This window comes from Austrofundulus limnaeus, unplaced genomic scaffold, assembly GCF_001266775.1.
Source record: "Austrofundulus limnaeus strain Quisiro unplaced genomic scaffold, Austrofundulus_limnaeus-1.0 Scaffold2, whole genome shotgun sequence".
Classification (NCBI taxonomy): Eukaryota; Metazoa; Chordata; class Actinopteri; order Cyprinodontiformes; family Rivulidae; genus Austrofundulus; species Austrofundulus limnaeus.
In genome coordinates this window covers 3,206,014-3,228,213 of record NW_013952404.1, presented here as the reverse complement: position 1 = coordinate 3,228,213, position 22,200 = coordinate 3,206,014, and the positions used below count along the sequence as shown (strand labels likewise).

Below are 22,200 nucleotides of genomic sequence, written 5' to 3'. Positions count from 1 at the left end.
ATATGGCCACTTAAAATCAACTGAACCACCAAACACATTAATCCATCCAACCAAGTTGTGTGGCCAACAGCCTGAACACAAAATCCCAAACCTTCATCTTCGCAGCTCCATCTTCCAGTTTATCTGAAGGAATTCTACGGTGTTCCAAAGACAGCCAAAATACATAACTTCTTTAACAACTCTTGGATCTGCCCTGAAGCGTCCTTTCAGAGGCCCAAATCATTTCAAATGACTGTTTTGATTTGGAGGAGCAGTAACTCCACTTTGAGCTTTTTCTACATATCCAAACTTCTCAATTTATGTGGAAATTTAAACAATTAATTTGACTCTAAGTCTTTATACCGGATAAAATACAAACACAATTTCTAATCTATTTTTTCATTGAGCACATGTGCGGTGGAGGAAATAGCGAGGCTTTTAACTATGACCCGCCAACTATACAAAGAAAGCAAACTTAATATCAAAAGCTTTGAGGATTGCAATTTTTTTACTAGTTTCTCTAATGTCATTGAGACTACGTCACTGCTATGTGCTTTATTCATATAAACTATTTAAAAAGGAATAACGGTTATGTACGGATTACCTGAATCAAATAATTAAATAGGAAAAAAAATTAATTTGTGTAAAAGAAGAGGGATGGGGCAACAATCCAGATTAGATTAGGGTTTTAGATGTCCCAAAATGACATTTCACTGCTTTATCTCACTTTCTATCCAACGTAATTTAAATGATAGGGGCAGGAAACAGGACAATTTCTTTCCCTTTTAGGCAAAGATGCCTTAATCATGCTAAGTTTTAAATAGTGCAGCCCCTAAAGCTAAACTGTTTTTGCTTAATTAAGGAATCTTCATAATAAAGAGAGGATATGGAGATGAAGAAACGAACAGAGCCAAAAGCTATAAAGGTTTAAGATTAATCCTAAACCTAAGAATTTGCTTTAGGCAAGAAAGCTCTAATAGCACCTCCACTGTTTTTTTATATATTCTTCTACAGGCCAATAATTTTATAGACATCGTCTCTGAAGGAGTCTCACATATGCTTTCAAAGCACAACAAAATACAGATATCATGTTTAAATCAAGCTCAAATAACTGAACTAATCTTCTGTTTTTAGGATTTCATCAAAAACCGTTTCCAAAAATATTCCACTGCAATAAAACTGACTCATGCATGGGGACAAAGCCACTCCAATGGCCCTTTGGACTCCATAGCAGCAGCCAAGGTTAATGCTGTTTGTCGAAGCGCTGCTAGGGAAAAGGGGCTCTTGTAGTGAAGAGGGACAGTTGAGAGATGAGATGGAGGGTGCCGCTAGGTGCTTGACCCCCTTCTCTCTCAGTCCTACATTCTGCCCATTAACCTGGGCCAATCAGCTTGACCTTGGTTAGGAGAGGAGCTCAGGAGTAGCTCACAGTACTATTGACTCCAAGCAGTCACATAATTGGCCTGTTAAGAGGAAGAGATTTGGGGTGTGGGGTGCTTGGTTATACAGACGGTCCAGTGCAAACTTGGATAAAAAAAACAACACACACAGATGTGTTTTTTTCTTTAAGGGCAATGCAATCCATCTATGTGTCGAATAAAAAAAGGCTGAATAGCAAATTGTGTGAATATATAAAGGAACCGAAGTCTCCAGTTTAGACAAAAAGTGTCAAGTGTAAAAAATTACCCACCTCAAAACAACTTGATACAGAACGTTGTTAGTTGTTATTAGACTGTGGGCCAAAGTAATAAATGCAGATGAGAGTAGATATAAATCAGCAAGCGATTGCAGAGACACCTCGGAAGATTTTGGTGTTGAGAAATGAATTTGATATGTATTAGCWGTTACTTATTGCTAAAAAAGATAAGTGGGGGAAAATGGAGAAAGGCGTAAGAAAGGGGATTAAATTACTCTGGGAAAAAAAAACATTAGTTGAGCCATAAGAACAAGGGGTATCACTATGGAGAAAGAAGGTGGAGACACGAATAAGAGGAGGGCAAAGATGAAAAAGAGGAAGGAAAGGAGGAAGAGATAAAGCCGAGCAGGTGTTGATTGGAGAGCGGCCGAGCAGTGAGTGCCAGCGGTACCTGTTGTCACAGCGAGGGCTGAGGTGTGAAGTTCGTCTCAGCAGAGGCCCTCAGAGGTGTGAGGTGATTACGGGCAAGAAGACAGAGAAATTTAGATGGAGAGACACAGGGAGAAAGACAGACACGGGCAGAGAGTGAATGTGGCAATAAAGCTGGCTGCAGGAATAATGGCAGAGTGGGAAGGAACAACAGATTGAGATGGATAAAGTGCGAGCATGTATGACAGAAACCAGTAAGTAGGGTGATTGTATGGTGTGTATGTGTGTGTTTCTCACTTCCATTTTATATAGCAGCTACTCCAACCTTGGTGTCTCATTAAACAGCTTTTTTTGGTGTAGACAGCTGTAGCAGTAGCACAGAAAATGTCTGAATGTGTCAGAAATGCATTATGATGAATGGAGGTGTTTGTGTGTCCATTTTCTGGGTGAGCATTGACTTAGACAACAGAGGATGCTCTAGAGGACTAGCTGCTTTCAGAAAGTTTTAACAAGTGGTCTAATTAGTGGGTCCAGAACACTGGAGCCCCAAAGGAGTCAGGTCAAACAGTAATCCCAGGTTAATGACACCTCCTGAGGGGTAAGTTTCCCACAGCAAGAGCTTTCTAAGCTCCAACCTCCGCACCTCTCCACTGTCCATCTGGCATTCAGACAGCAAGATGCGGAGTTATGGCTGTGACATCACTCCTAACCCGTGACATCATCAGTGCCCATCAGTGATTTCACACAGTTTGGCCACAGCTACAGACAAAATCTGATGTCTGCGAGCTGGTATGACCAAGTTATTTACGAGCTGACTGGAAAAAGTAGTCACCCATTTTCTTAAGTCGTTGGCAGCTTGTTTCTCTCAGGGGCACTAAAAATTGATTTCTACTCAACAACAAATCATAGAAGCAGCACCTACACAGAGGTCAGTGTTATTACCTGATTGTTGGGAGTTCAAAGAATATAAATGGTAAAGCAACAAGTCAGTGTCATACACCAGAGACAAGATAATCAAAAGATTCATGGTGACATCACAAGTTCAACACAACATGGCTACTATCAATGTCAACTGGTCTTATACATTCAGACGACCTAAGTCTGTAACCAWTCTTTTTTTCAAAGGACTCTGGCTTCCATTGATGAGTCCTAATACATCAGCCTTAGATGTGAAACACAAAGGATCGACATGATTAATCAAACACAGACCCATTATGGCCAGACAGTCACACCGGCCTTCACTGTCTGTTAACAGAAAGTCATAATAAGATGAGCTACAAAAGGCTGATAGGATGAAGATTAACAGATACAGTCCTGTGAGTGGCTGTGTGAGAGTTCTCTCTGAAGGTCTCTTTTGTCAGTGACGATCACCAGAGTGACATGAACGTCTGAGCTTTCTGGAAACATTATTAGGTCAGGACAAAGGTGGGCATGATATGAGCTATCTGAGGTGAATGTGTCATTTTTTCCCTTTAGTTCCTGACATTTGACTTGTTTAGAGTCGAGTCAGTGAACAACAGCATCTATCTGATCTCAATTTGAACTTTTAATAAAAARTCTCAAATGAAACATGGAAGGGCATGCCGAACCTAGACGGTGATTAAAATCCATCTGAATACTCGTGAGGCATTTCGCCTCTTCTTTCCTGTGTCTTTTTAGATTAAATCTATATTATAGCAATTATTACTAGGCTACAACCCTCCACTCATTTTCTGGCCTCATGTACTCGATGTGAAACACTGTGGCAAGTAAGCTACTTTTGAAGTTCTACAATCTATTTGACACGTTTAGAAGAAAAAAGGGGTCAGGCACTTAAATTAAAAGAGAAGTGTTGCCAACTATGGGTCATGCCAAATGACTCAGATTTTAACCCTACGATAACATTACTCAGACAAGCACTGATGAAATATTAAAACAAAATGGGAAGAAGCTTTTGCAATTTTAATGATGCTTGTGGCATGTGCAACAGAATAACCGTGATGCATTAATGCCAAGCATCTCTATTTCCCAACTGAGAAATGTTCGGCATAAAATCTCTTGCTCCTCCACTGCCTAATCTATGAAAGGTCCATCGTGCCAATTAGGATGCCTGACCTCATGCAAAATGACAGGCATTTAGAGAGTATGATAATGATTGGTGCATTGTTGTGTTATGTACAATCACATATCTGGTAAATGTAAAGAACAAAGAGGCTTAGTTAAGATAAAGCATGAGATGCAAATAATTCCTGAGAAGAATAGTCGGGTGATTTCTTAGCGATAAAACTTTAAAATCTGAAAGTTTATTGTCTGTATCCAGAGCTGGATGGAACATAAGCAGAATTGGGACCAAAAGTCCTCATTGTTTGTATTAGACTGAATGAGAAGGACAGTGGAGGGAGATGTATATATGTATACACACATAAGCATGCACACAGAAAGAAACTCACACACTTAGGCATAGAAGAAAATAGACTTCTGTGTTGGCAACAGCTTTTCCCTAATCCTCGCCCTTGGGCTATATTGTGCAGTCAAGCAGGCTATTACATGGCAACAATTAGGGGGGCTGGAGCCCAACACCTGGTCGTCTCCTATTCTGGCCCTTCAGTGGCAGCTGACTGTACAGTCTCACAGCCAGGTGGCCCTCCTTCAATGACATTAGCTAGTCACTCCAGGGTTAATAAGGAGCCTGCCATCATCCAGCGGGCAAGCATGGAAGCCCCATTCAGATCGGAGGCTTTTATAGTGAAAATGGACTACGGAGACAATGTTGTTATAAAACTTGTTCAACTGAASATCTCTGACAGAAAACTAACATAATCAAAATGGATTTGGGGGAGGGGTTAGGGCCCTTGGATCCACGGCCTAAGATTGGTGGACTGCCTTGATTGGGTAAAGCGTAGCTTACAGCACGTTAACTGTGTATCCTGCAGCTTATAAAGGACCTTTTCATGGGAGGACAAAAACAGATGGAGGAGCGGGAAGTACTATACATACACGCAGACGGGTGATGATGTGGGGGGAGGGAAACTAGATTTTGTCAGTCGGCTGATACAAAAACAAGTGGGTGTAGCTGGAGCAGCCCCGACTATATTTGCCTGCAAGAAAAACGCCATTCCAAAGCCCCCTGGCTTGGAGATCTGAGGATAAATAACAATCATTAGAATAACAAAAGCTATAGATTTGTACCCAAATCAGCTAGAATATCATCAATAGTAATTAGAAGCTATACATAACTAATGAAGATGTGCACGCTACATTAAACAAAGGCAGTGAGAATTGTTTATCACATCTAAAGCATTAGATAAGTAATTAAGAAAAGCTTTTAATATTTAACCAAATCAAAACTGTTTATGCCAAATAACAGGACAACTGATATCAGCTACTTGTTAGACAAACTTATTGTTACATACTAGTACTGYATATTTGACAAATATACCTTTATGAAATAGAATTCACACTACTAACAGATGAGGTGCCACTTCAACAAAAAATGCTTTCTCTTTTGACATCAAATTTGGTATTACTATAACCCATTGCAGCGAAGAGACATCGGAAGATTCACCGCTTCTCTTTCAGCTGCAGCCACCACTTGACCATAAAAGACAGACTATCAGTATTAACACATCAAAGGCTGCTTTCTGYAAGAAGAGGCAGACAATGCACAGCGATGCACACTTAATGTTTTGATTTTGTTATTGCTTTGTTTGGCTTGTTTGTCTGTCAATGAAGAAAATTCCATTTAGTGCAAAAATGCAAATGCTGGAAAGGACAAGGACATCCTCTGAAAGAGAAACAATAGCCACAGGCCAGTGGAGAAACAGGCAGTGCCTTTGAAGTATGTAAAGAGACATTAATGTGGAACTTATAAATAATCAACTAATTCTTTCTTAACACAGCCAATTAGGTCTGCAACATTAAAAGCAATTCAGTTTCACAAAAAAAGACAATCCCAGTGTGTGAAAAGAAAAAAAAATAAGAAAGATTAAACAGCCATTTAGGAATAAAGATGTAACAATGTGATACAAAGAGTTTTCAAAAACCCATGGCCACATCAGAGACCAAGAGATTCCAACAGAGAACGATGAGTGACATTTCACTGACATTTCCCAGCAGCATTCAGTGTGAGGCTGGCTCAAGACAGCATCAGAAATATCGATGGATATGCTTGAATATGACCCAGGCGTTAAGAGATGTGGGTTYTTTCAGGGGATGGCCTCAGCTCTGGGGCCACTGATGAGGAGACTGGATCCTGGGAGATTGAATAGTAATCATTGGAGCACAGATAATGGATGATTGAAGGCTCTTTCTACTCCGCTGCTGGATTTCAATATCAGAGAGGCCCTAGAATTGGGATTCTTATCAGGGGTGGTGTGTCAAACAAAGGAGAGCTRAGCGTGAAATATGGGGTCCAACTCAGGCACACGACCATGGCGATTAGCACAAGGATAAAAAGGGCCGCACAAACAAAAGAGGGCAGCTTTAGCTGGACAACGAGCTGTTCGCTGCCTTGTAGCAGGAGACACGAAAGGAAAAAGGGACATGGAAACAAGGGAGACTACTTGGTGGTAACAAGAGGACAGAAGAAAAGTTTCACAGAGAGGGCTTGGAGATGAATAGTGACACACTCAGCTGTTAGTGTTCCAAATTCACTGCTTCCAAACAATAATAATGGAGCAGCAGGGTTAAAATGCAATATACCACACCTCAAAGCCATCCACACACATCCAAACAAACACACATTATTTTTCACAAATACACAAACGCACATGGTGGCACGAGGCTTCACATCCCTGCCAAGTCTTTTACAAAAAAACAACAAAATTATTCCCATTTATCCCCAGATTCCAAGCACCGCCGCTTGCCAGGAACGCTCATTAACCCTCCCTTCAAGATCCCTGAGACAAAAGAAGGGAAAACAAAACATAACTAATCAATGAGAATGCTCCGAGTTGGGAGGGTGTGGAGTGGGGGATAACATGATAACCTGAGAGGGCTAACAGCTTTTGCTTTAGTGCTCCACTTGCTGGCTGTGGGGTGGAAAAAGAAAGTTCATTAATTAAACAGGGCTAGGGGTAACAGATGGAATGGCTAGCTGGATGTTAATCGCTTGAAGCGGACAGACAGGTTTTTACACTTGAGATGGAAACAGCAACAACACACTAATCATACTGGACCATCTAGYGGGGACTTTGGTATTATGGTACCTTGGCTTAGAATATTTATWCTTATAGATAAGATTGTATTTTTATTTCTGAAGTATTAAAAAAGTAATTTATTGTAATGATTTAGCGTGAATAGCCAACTGTCACAGTTATTTGCATTAATATTAGTTGGCTATTTAAAAAACAGATTATATATAGGTCTAAACATCTGCCAGTAAAGCCTAAGTTGAATCATTTTCCTCACTCAAAACTTTTCTAGTTAGCTCTTTACACATGAACAATTGTCATTTTTTATTCCTTTCACATTTTTTCTTATTTTTTAATTCTGTTGTTACTGTCCTGCTGATCCTATTATATGTGATTAATGATGATCATAGCATTGAATTATATACTTTTACTTGATAAATAACATTTGGTTATTAAGTAGACTGAGGTCATTGTGCAGGAACTCAATGGAATTAAAAAAAACTGTCATGATGATTTCAGAAAAAACACCAGTGGTCTCCTAATTTGTTCTAGAGCTGTATATTTTAATATTTGTGATGTGCCAGATAAAGCCTAAAGAGGCTGAAATGTTTTTCTGCTTTTATCTATMATTCAAATTATTCTGATCTGACTTCAGGGTGAGCTTGCAGAGTATTCACTYCTGAGAAGACTGATAACAGTAAAAATTTTTCACGTGCAAATATTAGTTTTTCTTCATGTGGACTGGTGGGTTCCAAATGCAAAAACAAAAAACAAAAAAAAAAACAACAAAACAAAAACAAACAACAAACAAAAAAAAAACAATAACATTTTTTTCATAGAGGTCACAGCCTCATTATCAGAAGATTAAGAGCATTTGATTATCAGCACCTGGCTGCTACTTATCCCCATTATTTCTTTAGATGCAGCATGATTAGACAGTTTTTCAGATAATGCTTCTGCATTTTAACTTATTTTTGCAAAACTATCAATAGCATAGTGTAGTGTCATTACTATTACTGTGTCAATATCTGATGTATTTAACTAATTTCAAGAAAAGGACAATTGTTTTTATTTTCTCTTTTTATATAAAATATTAGAAAAAAAGGTGTACTCATTTTTCACTACACAACAACAAAAAAACTGAAATACACCAACAGACACAACAGTTTGACACCAGCAGTGCGTGTATGCTTCCCCAGGCGGGGCTCTGGGACCCTGCTGTTGGCCGTCTGGTTCCATGCGGGCTCTACCTGTGTTTAAAGGGGGCGGGCCCCGTGAAGCTCAGACCCCAGAGTGCAGGCTGGGCTGGGCCTCCAGGGCTTTTCAGGGTGTGGGTGCCATGCAGTGGACGCCTTTTGTTAGAGGCTGGGTGGCAAGAGGAGGAGGAACTAWTGCAGAGAGGTGGAGGGGGCCAAAAAAAGAGTAATGCTATGAGTCATTTTGCATTAGCAGCAGGAGAGGGAGACAGGGAGAGGGGGGAGAAGGAGGGGGGGAGAATACTTTTGCATGTTGTATGAAGCTAGACACCATATGCCATCCGAGCTGGGCTGCCTCCTGAGTCAGGGCTCTTGGTTTGACAGGCCTGTGCTTGCCCCCTCCACACACCCAAAGCTACCCCCCTCAACCCTAACTAACACCCTCCTCCTTCTAGGCCTTTCTACGCTCCAGCAATGGGTTTGGCAATTGCTTTGGTTGTGCATGGTCTGCGCTCTGTTCGTCTGTGTGCATGTGTGTGTGTGCGCATTGGAAGCAAAGTGGGAGAGTGGTGGTGGTGGTGGTGGGGGTACCCAGTGATCTGAACACATTGGACATTGTCGTGAGTCCCGGCAGGAACAGCTGGTCAGCTGGAGAGAGGGGTGGGAGGGGGGCAGGGATAAGGAGGGGAAGAGATGGGAGGCAGTGCGCTACACTGATAATGGGATTAGGTTAAAACATTCAGAGGGGGAAAGAGAGAGAGACCCCTCCTATTAGTAGCCCCTCAAATAATGCATAAACTCTCAACCACCCCATCAAAGCCAATGCCAGCCTCCGCCCAAACTAACCATGCCAACTCTTAAGCAGGGACACTTCAACGTAGAAATAGCTCCCAACTTCACCTCCTCCTACATACTTACAGAACAATAACGCATACATTATCTAATAAATCCAGAAGAGTCTAAGAGAGTGCTCTACAAATAGTACTGTACATTAAGAATTACTTTCTGCTGGCTCGCCTTGGTCCCAGTGAGCAGGAAGTTGGCTTGTTAAACTCACATCAGCTCCACGAATCCAGAATATAATGACTTGCTTGGTGTCTCACCGTGCCCAGTCAAGCACTGTTCTCCATAGTGATATAGACTGCTGAGTATTATCTATGAGACTGCTGACAGTTATGGCACAACAGCTGGCAAATTAGACCTATCAACGATGCTAAATAATTCATGTGAGACAACACTAACATGGCAGATCCTATTCATGACACCCTATCATGCATACAGGCGCACTTTCATCTCTGCTAGGTGAAGAATTTTACAGTACACAAAAGAAAAGGTTCTAGTTAGAAAAAGACAGGCTGAGGACGGGACAATAACTTGCTCCAAAGGGGTGTGAGAATATGTCACCATCAATGCAGAGACCGTACTAATTATGATGAGTGTCTGGGGAAGCAGCGACGACACACACACACACACAAGTTTGCACAGCTATCCATTTGGGGACATTTCATTGACTTCCATTACATTTCTACAGCCTAACCCTGACCACAAACCCTAAGGCTAACCTCACAGGTACCTACCTGACCCTAAAACTAACCTAAACTCAATTCACACCTTGGTCCTAAAGCAAACTCCCAACCCACCAATGGCATTTAAACCAAATGGGGACTCGACTTTTGTCCCCAAATGCACCAGTTGTCCCCAAATGTAGACATTTTGTCTTAAAATTTCCCCCAATTGCCACCAAAACACCTCCCCCCCACACACACAAAGGAGTGCATTCGGGATGTGATTTGCGTCATAATTTTCTCTTTACGTTTTTAAAACTATGTATCTGGGGAAGAGCAGATTTGCTTAGGCAGGAGAAACATGACAGATTTCAACAGCTTTCTGGGTTCCAATGAAAAGAATCAAAGCTTCCTCTCCTCTTTCTGCAACAGCACACACACACACACACACACACACACACACACACACACACACACACACACACCACCTAAAAGCCTGGCTCGCATGACTGGCGATGGGCAGAAACAGATTATGGTTATTGATCGCTGCCTGGAGATGGATCTGTGTGTGTGTGTGTGTTTACTTGTGTGTCAGAGGAAAGGATGGGGACTAGGGGCAGTGTGCAAAAGCTATTGATTCTGTCCAGTAGGGAGGCTATGTCTCTAAATCAAGGTCAGTTTTGCATTGTCTCACCTATTAGTAACTTGCCATCACTCAAACACACACATACACACAGAGAACCATTTTACCTTTAACAATAGCCCTATCACAAAAAGTGATAGAGGGCACATCAAACTTAAGTGCTTGTTGAAGAAAATAAATAAATCCCACCTTGTGGATGAGGACATTATTCCATAGTGGCAGTATGATGGAGGTTCTTCATACAGTAAATAGAATCAGACAGCAAAAGCTTCACGTGACAGTCTGGGTTCAGGTGACACCAAAAACTCATTTCTTTCAAGCTATATGTGACACATTTCGACAGTATAAGGACACACACATTCAAAATAATCAAAAAATGATACTCAACAATGCAAATATACGTAAAATAAACAAACAAAGAAAAATTAATTCAAATATACGCATTTTGGACTGGAAATTTAGTGGTCATATAAGTTGAGAATGCTGTTGTGAAAATCAGAAAAGTTGCGCACAAAATGCTTGAACCACAACTCCAGAGCAGCTGCGTTTTCTATCAGGCATGTATAAATAATAAATGATGTATTATGAGTTGTTTGTTAAAGGCTTCTGATGTCTTATAGCATGAAGCCAATGTTGTGGTCCGATAGAGGAAACTGACAAAATATGTGTCCCGAAGTGACTCAGAGGGTTGTACATGATGCAAGAAAGTATTTCTAAATGCTCAGATTTATCATATCAGTCAGAGAAGAAAGGGTTAGGTCATAAAGGGGGAAATATATAAAGGGGTAGTATCCATCTGAAAAAATACTTGTTACCCATCTGTGTGTATTTTCCTACAATTTTGCTTGTGGATATTTTTCAATATCAAATCCTATTAGCTTGAGAGATTCTGTGAGCGTAGCAGCAGACTGCTGGAGTCCTCTCGAGCCTTGTGATGGAGCGAGAGAGGGGGCTGCAGAGCCACACTGGCCTTTTATCTGGACACACAGGGGTCATATAGCTTCTCTTTGAAGAAATATTCTCTAATTACCTTGGAGAGTGGCCTCACAGGCAGAGAGCGGGCTTTGGATTGTTAAGGCATTGTAAAGGGGGTAAACTAAGGATGAGGATTTTCATCTTGCACACACACAAAAAAAAACACACACACTTCCTTGAAAAAAAAGAGGGTGGGTCATTGTTCCAACCWGTGAAAAATAAAGAGGTGCATATCCTAAGAGGCAAAAAAATGACATGAGACAGAAAAGCACAAAAAGCAACAGTAACGCAACAACAAATCCAATGATCAAAGCATCTAAAAGAGTGACCCAAGACAACATTTCCTGTAAAGTTCATATCCGAACATAGATTTAAACAAGCAAAAACCATGATTTCTAACTTTGACATGAAACCAAACATTTTGCATATAGGTTTGAAGCAATGCTGCTGCCCCGATCAGCACTCAGACTAACAGCAGACACGCAGATACTGATCCTGGCGAAATGTTGTGCCTGGCGCACTCACTCATCTCCTTGCTTGGAGTGCGTGAGGGAGGCCTGGAAGCATAATGGTGCCAAAGCTCCGGAGGCAGCGCTTATCTTCCCCCATAGATCGTGTTTTTGTGCTGGCTGCTGCTCTGCTAAGGAATGCCAGGTGAAGCTTTGTGGCCGAGCATAGGACTGTTCCTCACGCCTCTCTCCAGTACCCCCCCCCCCCCCCCCCACACACACACAAACAAACACACTCTCTCTACGGTTCACACAGGCAAGAAGGGCGTGCACCCCCCCCCCCCCCAAAAAAAAAAAAAAAAAAAAAAAAGCTCTGGCACTGAGAGTCACACTGGGCTAATTCACTTGGCGTTGGGTAACAGACATCTGTCACTCAGGATGCCCCAAGGGACACACAGACACAGCCTGGTATTAGGTTGGGAGGGGTGGGGTGGGGCGGCCAATGTGATGCATTGTGAAGCACATACAGATGGATGCATACTTACACACARGCCACGCAGTGTGCGCTGCGGTGCGATTTCAAAAAGCCACCAGTGTATGAGTATGAGAAATCGACTTAATAATACTTTTAAAACAAGTTTGAAAAACGTCAATCTCTTTAAACCAACAGATCCCACATTTCTGTCTACATGATGCCTCCTTGAGGGAGGTTTCTATAGCAACTGCCAGAGGGAYGGCGTGGTTCTGGTGTGGCGGTGATGTACATGCTGTCCGAGGAGGAGCTGGGCGTTAAGGGAGATCAGGTTTCTCCCTCAAGGGGCCATCCCGATTCTGCCCCCCAAATCCCCCCCGCCCCAAACTCCATGCTGCTGGCATTCACATGCTAATTCATCTCCACTGGTAATTACACTCTCTTTAAACCAACTGACAACTACAGCTGGAGTCAGGCTCTTAACGGCACACTGTTGGATGGGTGGAGGGATGCAAGTAAATGTGTGTGTGTGCACTTACATGTATTTGCTCATGGAGCTTTTATTTTGGCTCTCTTTTTCTTCCATAAAATGGTAGTGATAGATGATGACACATTATCTATGTTCAAACCCAAAACAGCCCTACAACCTCCCATTTTGCTTCAGGCTGTGAAACAGCCCCAGCCTAATAGTTTTATGTAAATCAGGTAGCTCATAAAGATCACTGTCAGCACTCAGCTGTGTACATAGGCTAACATGACGTGTGCRCCACATGTCTCAATGAATTTACCCAAAGGGCTTTTGGCCTTGCTATAAATTTAGGCTGAGTGAAGTTTTATATCAGCTGGAATCATCACAAAAACGTGATGTGATGTATGCTCATAATCTACAGATTATCAGCCTTAAGMGTTATCAGTGTCTGATCTTTTAAAATTGTCGCGTTCCTTTGAAGGAGTGTTTTTCCATGGGGTAGAGAAGGATAAACAAGGCACATGTTTGGAGGTGTAAAGGATACAAGCTCTGGTAGAGAGTCAGCCGGGACTTGACAGCTCTGCTGGCATTGATACAAGTTGCTCGAACCAAGCTTGGCAACAGTGTTCCAGTGACAATGGCGCCATTAAATAGAGGCCCAAAGAAAGGAACCTAAAGAAGTGTAAAGGGAAAAGAAAAACCACAAAAAAGTCAGACAAAAAATATTAAAAAACCCTAMATCTAAAGGTAATCTGCATTTGATTGTTACATGTAGAAGTTTAAATTAAACACATGCTTAATTAAAACTCTCCATGTTCTTTTCTTTCAAACGGTTGCTCCATCTGTTTAGGGCAAGGGTTCAAGTTGAAATTGAATTTCACCCAACTTTGCATGACAACTACACATATCTAATGTGAATCAATGTTAGGTAAATGAAATTAAAATGACAATCAATGCTATACAATGCCCTCATATTGAGCTGCTGAACAAATACAAAGAAGCAATATGAATTTTAGCAACTGTGCGAGTGTGTGTGGGTACACACGTCTGTTCATGCTTATTGGAAGGGGGCCCTTAATCACTGAAGCTCAATAGTCATTGACCTGGAAGTTGACGTGAATGTCAAAGGGTTTCTCAAAGGTTCTGCTGATTTAAACTTGGCATTGTAAGGAGTTTAATTCAACTCAAATCAACTAATAAATACAAATTTTTTCTAGGCAGTTAATTTAAATTCATGCTAGAAAACTGGGGTAACACCAAATAACATTAGGAATATCAGTAGATAAAAGKTCTGGGTAGTGGGTGTAATTTGCAAGTTAAATAACTTGCACTACAGAACATTAATGCGGCAACTCCTCTCTCTTTGAATTTGGTTAAAATCTGTGAACTTGACTTCTGAACTTACTTCAAACAACAAAGAATTTAAGATTCTTATTTTTAAAATTGTCTTTATTCATTACTCTGTATGTCACCATGTTCCCGTGATAAAACATCTTAAGAAGTATGAATGAACAGACCTCTTGAGTTTAATTGTTAGCTTTAATGGGGGAGGGCTTGGGGTGGGGTATTATGCAAATTGACTTTTTAAGTTTTATATCGTGTTAGTTATAATGATCAAAAGCATGTTTCTGTTGCTTTGACTCAATTCATGTCTGAAAAATCCTTGAATCTCATGTGGTAGCCATTTGGAGCTTCCTACATGCTTGCTGGTACAAAGCCCTGCCTATTTACACAAAGCTCCTCCCTGTCTACAGAGCACCCCTTCCCCAACACAGTGGTGTGAAGACGTGCTGAAGTGGTAGTGTTGGAAATGGCAGGAGGGTCTGACGGAGGCCAATTTCAAAGTGTTTTGAAGCAAAGATAAATTTAGTTTTGATATAAACAACATTTTCAAAACAATTGAAGGTAACATAACACTTTATTGTGGTATAGAATTGAACTACCGTATTTATTCATGTATAATACGATCTCATGTATAATATGATCCCCCCTTTTTTGAGCTTAAAAAGAATAAAAAATTTAATCCTCAAACTACCTTCAATTTCATACAAACTTCAAGATTTTTCAGCCTTTGCAGTCTTTATACACATCAGTAAAATGATCATTGGACTGTTCATTTTATTTTAACAACATATGTACTAAAAGGTATTTTGACAACAAATATATATCAGCTGTAGCAGCATCATATGAATTCTGGCATTTTACACATAGTCCACCAGGATGCTCTAACATAAAAGTCAGAGACTTCACATGAGATTTGGACCATCTTCTGGGGGAAAAGCAGATTACTTCCTACTTGTGAGTGCCCCCTCTGGTGGGGAAACGTTTTTTCAGGGATACAAACTTTTTCAGAACACCGGTAGACGGCAGCCATTACAGACGAACATGTGTTTGTTGTTGTTCGAGGAGTGGCCCGGTCACACGCTAATGTCATTAGTTCGCCATCATTACTAAGGTGCAGGAATACCCCCGCCCCCCCCCACTTTTTCACATCATGTCGCCTGCCTGGATCTGTTATTATTATCTCACTCTGAAGAACGGAGGAGCATCAGAGGTAAGCTTGTTTCAACTGCTTTTAATACGACGCGGTCTCAGAGTCATTTCCGGACTCAGGCATTTTGTGAATGAAGCCGATATTTCAGTTAAAATACACAAGTAAATATTTATCTGAGTATAGTACTACCCCCCAACTTTATGGATGATTTTATGCAATCAATTTTATGTATTATACTTGAATAAATACGGTATGTGCCTGGAAAATACATAAGACTACTCATGTAGATAATAAATTGGTGCAATAAATATAAATACTGGTAGTAGAAATAAACTGGAAAGGATTATGTAACCAATAAATATTGCATATGCCCACCTAGGTCATATCCATAAATACATTCTCTATAAATCTGCCATCATCACTGAGTAGATCATTGATTACAAAATGTTTAGCTTCTGAGACAACATTAATGTGGCAGAAACCTTTACCTTTAAATTCCCATTTGTCCTCYAATTTTTATCGGAAAACAAGGCTAACAATATAAATATTGTTACAGAAATATTTTAATAATGCTCATGTAAAAACAACCCTGTATAAAGCATAGATATATTTGGAATTTTAAAGCCTATCATCACTGGCCTTAAAAATTTATAAATTTCTATGTCCTYTTGGAAGCCACACATTGAGTGCAGTACCATGAAGCAACCAAGATGAAAGCTAACCAACAAAGGGCAGTAACCATTTGTGAGAGCACATACCCACAGTGTGGGTAATAATGCACTACTGGAGTGGAGTGTGAAGAGTGTGGGGAGACAGAGCCTTCAGACAAAAAACCAAAAACAAAGCAAAAAAATTCTATAAATTCAGAGAAATATGAGCAGAAAACAAGAGCAAGTGAATATAACAGAACAAGATATTAACACATCATACTGTGTGCAAGGAGCAGTTTTTCTTTTATAATGTAACATGTCACAGCATCAATGGCATAGCTGGAATTAATGGAGATGCAAAACGTCTCAAAAAACATGTTTCAAAAAGCCATATCTGTGTAGCAGCCTAGGCCTCCTCTTGTTTTAATACTGCAATCATTAGGAATTTTTAACATAACTGTTGAAATAGTGAAGTCCAGTTTTTGAAGTGATTACTGACTTAAAAACGTTGAAAAGGTGCAGCTCTGTCACTTTGTTTAGGAAAGAATTCAGCTTTATTATCTCCACTACACTGAGGTCCATATTTTGTTGCATTCAATGTACACTGGTAATGGGAATTTTTCAGAAATAAATAATCTAATATTGGTCTTCTCTCGTGTTTTGCACATCTACTAAAATATGTATGTATGTATGTATATATGTATGTATGTATGTATGTATTTATTATTATTATTATTATTATTATTATTATTATTATTATTAATCAAATTATCTGCCATGAAAAATATTTAGTCCTAATATAACTACAAGCTAGACAATTTTACCTGAGGTTTCTTCATGATCTGGATGAAATACATGTGGTTCTTCATTGGGTAGATGATAATGAGCACGTCTCCAAAGTCAGTTGGAATGATGCCACGTCGGTAGTCCCTGGTGTGTTCAGACCATACAATGTGCACCTCATCATTGCCCAGGTGACGCAGCTGCCAAACAAACAAAATCGTCCTAATGAAGGACCTTGCAAGTGCATGTTGTTTTCACTGTTATAGTGATGAAGAAAGAAAGACAAATTTAGGTGGATTATAGCATCAGACAGGCTTTATCAAAACTGCCCCTTAAACCTTTATCACCTCTACAAGACTGAGGAGTTAACTGAGGCTTCAGAGACACAAAAAAGGAAATAAAAAAGTACAAAAAATGTTGTCAGTAAAGGTGTTTCAAAAAGTGAACTAGATTTCATCATTAGCAGCAAGAACTAGGTGGCTGTTCACAGAAAAATCCCCAGTCTGAAAACAACAGTTTAAAAAGCGGCTAAGTTCTTATTTGTACTCTTTTTATAGTTTTTTCATTACAAATTCAAATAAACACAAAATAGACAAAATTGAGCATTTCAAAAGTAATTCAAATCCAATTAACCATACCCCATCTGAGTTTAAATTGCTTCCAATTTCCACTCTATTCATAAACACAAATGAGACTGGACAGGACAAGAAGAYGTGCCTAAATGACAGGAAATTGGCTGATGCTAGATTATAAAAAGGTAAATAGAGTTACTCTTCACAAAAACAAACAAACAAACACAGCTACATTATATTCTCTGGAAAGTGAAGATCATCTATTAGCTGGTAGTCCAGTGATGTTGAACAAGCACCCTTTCAAATTTCTGGGGTATCATGGACACTGAAAAGTGAGCCTCTACTCAGAAGAAAACATCTGCCAATGTTCTGTTGGACTAATGAGCCATTAAGAAACATGCCCTCGCCAACAAAAAATGCAATTAGCACATTCTATTATAAGCCCTTAATTATGGTAATACGGTAATCTTAAACAAATCCACGGCGTGTTGATTATTGAAGCTCGCCAGTTCAGTCTGTCTGTCCAAGGATCAGCAGGTACCAACCAGGTCAGTCACTGGGACAATTTCAGAGAAAATGTTGAATATGCATTTGCAGCAGACAATTAACACTGGGATGTTAATTTGGGTTAAGATATTAGCATTTGGATGAGCTGAAAGACAAGTTTAATGAGGATGCTTGTGCTCGAGTCAATCATCTTCTGGACAAATCTATTTACCCCCTTGTTAATCACATTCAAATGTTTGAGACTTCTTTAATAAAATGTGATTCAAGTCAAAGACTCTTGTCCAATTATCCCTCTTTGACCTCCCATCCAACCAGTGGGCTTCACACACATGGAAACAGAAAAGCAGAGGACTCCAGAACAAAAGCGGCTTCTTATAAAAACAACCTGCAGCAGCCCAGTTAAGCTGTAGTGCCTGAGGGTGAGTGYGATAGCTAAGGCACCCGTCTATCTCCCTCTCTTTCACACACATGCACATAAGTCTACATGGCCTGACCCCCAACCCTGCAGGTCGCTTCTATAACCCCATTACTGAAGCCAGCTGCTACTGCTGCAGCTTGCACTGCCCTGAAACCCAAAATTGGATTCAGGAATTCATGTTTTTTTCCCCCTTTTCTTTTTGGGGTTAGTTATTTTCCCCCCCTTTCATCGTCTTCAAACAGGCAGTCCGCTCAGCTAGAGCTGCCCCATCCATCGCTCCCCCACAGAATGCATCTATGGTTACAGGCGGTAAAGTGGGTGACTGCTGGACTAAGTGTTATTTTTAAATTGACAGAGAAACATCCTACTTAGACAAAGACACAGCCTGCTTCTCGTTCCAATTCTTCATACCTCCTCTTCTTCTTTTTTCCTTCCTGTCTTTTTTGTAAAGCATTTGCGCCAGAAGCCAGCCTGCCAATTTTTTTTTTGTCTGACTTGTGGCTGGTGTGGGGATCTGAGCAAGGTGAGCCTGAGCAATTACAGAAGTTTCTGGTGAAATATTTGAAAGTGGCAACTCACTCTGCCATGTGCATGGGCACCCTCCAGCGCCTCACTCTGGTTAAGTTTAGTCAAACTCTTCCCGCAGACTAAATTTTGTGGGTTTAAGAGTGGCTTCAGGGTGGGTTTGGAGTGAGAAGTGTACTTTGAAAAAAAAAACGGAGGGAAAAAGTCTTTTCAGTGGTTGGATATAAGGAAAGCCTGATGAATTTCCCTTCTCAGCAGGGTACTGTATGAGAAGATTGGCAGTGCGAGCAGGGGCCTTGCGGCTCATTTCTTCGTGCTAACTGCTACTGCTGCACTACAGCTCAGAATCCCACTGCAGAACCCAATCGATTGCTCCTGTGGCGGCAGCAGGAATTGGATAAAAGGATCCTGCCGGCATCCGGCCGGCGCCTGCCCTAGCAGGGAGAGCTAATAGCTGAATCTAGGCCCTGGTCACAGCACACGGGGAGGGGGGCAAGAGCTGGCAGAATCATAGTCATTACCACAGCGGCACATGCCCTCTCTTCACTCACGCGCCTACGATTCTCTACTCCTCAGGCCTTCCTGACCAGGGTCACTAATCAATGCCCGTACTCTGGAGTCACACTTTCTGATCACAGCTTAACACAGAGCTGAAGGCTACACAATACATTCTCGGGGCAGGCATGGCTGTGTAGCCATTTCACTGCATCAAATGTGTAAAGAAGCATCAACGCTGTTTAATTTAAATACTGAGCATTGAAGGTATGTMAGAAGCAGTGTTGTAGGAAGTACCACAAAGTGACACTTGAGTAAAAGTACAAGTATCTTACCAAAAAATTACTTTGGTAAAAGTTAAAGTCTCCTTTAGGAATAATACTTGAGTAAAAGTCTTAAAGTATCTGATATTTTTTGTACTTAAGTGTTAAAAGTAAAAGTATTGATATAAAATGAGCAGTTAGATTTTATGTAATGACATTTATTAGGAGGTGACCTCCCCAAAACAATGCAGAAATGATTTTATTGTATTGAAATAATTAATATGTTTAATTTAGGATGCACTAGTCTAGCTGTTTCAGTTTATATACATATATCAAGGCTGCACAAAACTTTTCCCCAAAATAAAAATCTATCTGAGGGCTGCGGCCAAATACAATAACATAATTCATGAAATACAAATATTTCTTAAGTACAGTCCTTTTATTTTAATGATTATATCCTGCTGGAGTGTGACATGATTTGTTTGTGCACAAACTAATATGGTATCAGAATTTTATATATTTATACTTTTCACTCAACCACAATTAAATTCACTCTAACTAGGCGGCACAGTTTTTATGGATAGTGGTTTTTTTTTTTACAATAGCAAGCTGGCATGCAAAAAATGAAACAAAAAGAAAAAAAACTTTCTACTTCTTGCCTTTTTTAAAAAATGTAAGAAGTAGAAAGTACAGATAATTGTGTGAAAATGTAAGAAGTAGAAATAAAAAGTAGGCTGAAAAATAATTAAACAAGTAAAGTTCAGATGTGCAAAAATTCTACTTAAGTACAGTAACAAAGTATTTGTACTTAGTTACTTTACGACTCTGGTAAAAAGTTTCATACATCAGGTCAAGTGAAATGTTAGAGACAAGTGAGGCAGACAAAAAGCAAGATCMTAGGCACAAACAGAACTTTTTACCTTTTTGGTAACGCTATCATCCGAATCAGACGGCATCCGTGTGGATACGTGGAAAATAACTTCCACAGTGGAGGTAGCATAGTAAGGAGCTGTTAGACCTGTGCTGCCATTCCTTTGGAGACCCCCCATAAAGCCACAGTGTGTGGCCAGGTTCACCTGAAGGACACAGTTTAGTGTACATTTTAGTATATTCTTAAGGTTCATCTGTAATTATGCTTAGGTTGAGGATTAARWGCCAGTGAATTAAAAATTATAGCCATTTGCACCTCCCATCCCAGTCCAGACACAAAGTCTTCAAAGGCCTGGCTGCCTGCAGTGTTAGACAGGATGGAGCATTTGTCTTCTTGGCCTTCGCCAATGTAGAATACAGCAATCTTGTGTGTTTCTCGACTACAAAATAAAACACAAAGTAGAAAAAAGGCCATAAATAAAAGATAGAAGGTAATTTAACAAATGCGACAAAACTTGAAAAGACTGACATTGCTTTAGCCTTTTTAATTAAATTCCTTTGACATGAAAATTCAAAGATTTAACCCCCCACATCTGCCAAATCAAGATAAACTGCGTTGTTAAGTGTAATTAAGTTGTTGAATAAAATCAGAAGAGAGGATAAAAAGAAAAAAAACACACACCTATTTGCTAAATTTTTCCACCATTTCTCCAACTTTAACATTATTTTTAAAAAGAGAGCAGCAAAGTCTCCCCATCCATCTTCCCTGTTGCCATGGCAGTACATTGTGTCGGGGTAGGTTTTGGGCACTTTGCATGCTTGTGCACAGATTGTTATTGTTCAACCAAGTCTGTCTGAAAGAATAAAGTTCAATTCTAAGGGCAATTCTTTAATAGGCTCCTGTCATCAGCAGTGTGGGAAGTGCTTATTGATTAGGAGAAGAGAGACAAAGTAATGGAAGGACAACAGGAGTGATGGTAAGAGATTTTCAGGGGTTGTGGTTAGCAGGGGCAGGCATGGGGAAAATGATGGGGTTAGAAGAGGGGAATCACACGCTGTTTGAAGAAGCTTTCACCTAGGCTCAGATATGTCAGAAAGCTGTTTGATGACAGAAAAAGGCACTGAATTACATACAATTGAGTGCTCATAGGAATCTCAGGAAAACTTAATTTAAGACCTAATTTTATTTTTGTACTGGACACATACATAAAATGAAACCTTACCACTGCCTGGAGTCCAGGTTCTTCAGCTCCCTTAAAAGTTTAGAGTTTTTCTTCAGCAAATGGAAGCTTTTTCTGGTAGACAAAAAAAAATCCATCAGGGGAGAGTATTTTCAGTACTGAATAAAAAGCACAATGTTGGCATCTGCAAGCCATTATGTATGAATAACAGTTTGCATGTCAAACTTGTGACACAGTTTTGATTACCAAAAGCAAAACAGACACAGGTGCAAAACACAATCTCCTATTTGACGCGAGTGTTGCACCATCACTATTAAGAGGTGTGTAAGCTTTTAATTTACAGGGCAGAGCTGCAAAGATGAGGCTTTGGAGACCTACTGAAAACAGCTGGGCACTTTTACCCTGTGGAGAGGAGATTAGGACACTGCAGCCTCCAATGTGCCTTTGGTTCCACTCTCTTTAACGAACATGCGAGCAGCTGAGCTAAAGTTATGCTTTAAATGTCAGTCCTTTGACATTTTCATCTGCATAAATGTAACCCAAAACAATATTTAATTAGATCTACATTATTATTATTA

The 22,200-nt window shown here is 40.2% G+C and overlaps 1 protein-coding gene across 1 annotated transcript in view; it reads right to left on the bottom strand.

The window, feature by feature from the left end:
• Positions 1-22,200, bottom strand: part of ralgapa2 (Ral GTPase activating protein catalytic subunit alpha 2) — a gene marked incomplete at its 3' end in the record, with an annotated part of 79,826 nt that overhangs the window by 8,209 nt on the left and 49,417 nt on the right. The window contains 5 exon segments of the mRNA XM_014010883.1: positions 13,409-13,536; positions 16,833-16,991; positions 20,492-20,647; positions 20,758-20,881; positions 21,665-21,736. Of these exon segments, the coding sequence (XP_013866337.1) occupies positions 13,409-13,536; positions 16,833-16,991; positions 20,492-20,647; positions 20,758-20,881; positions 21,665-21,736 (639 nt within the window).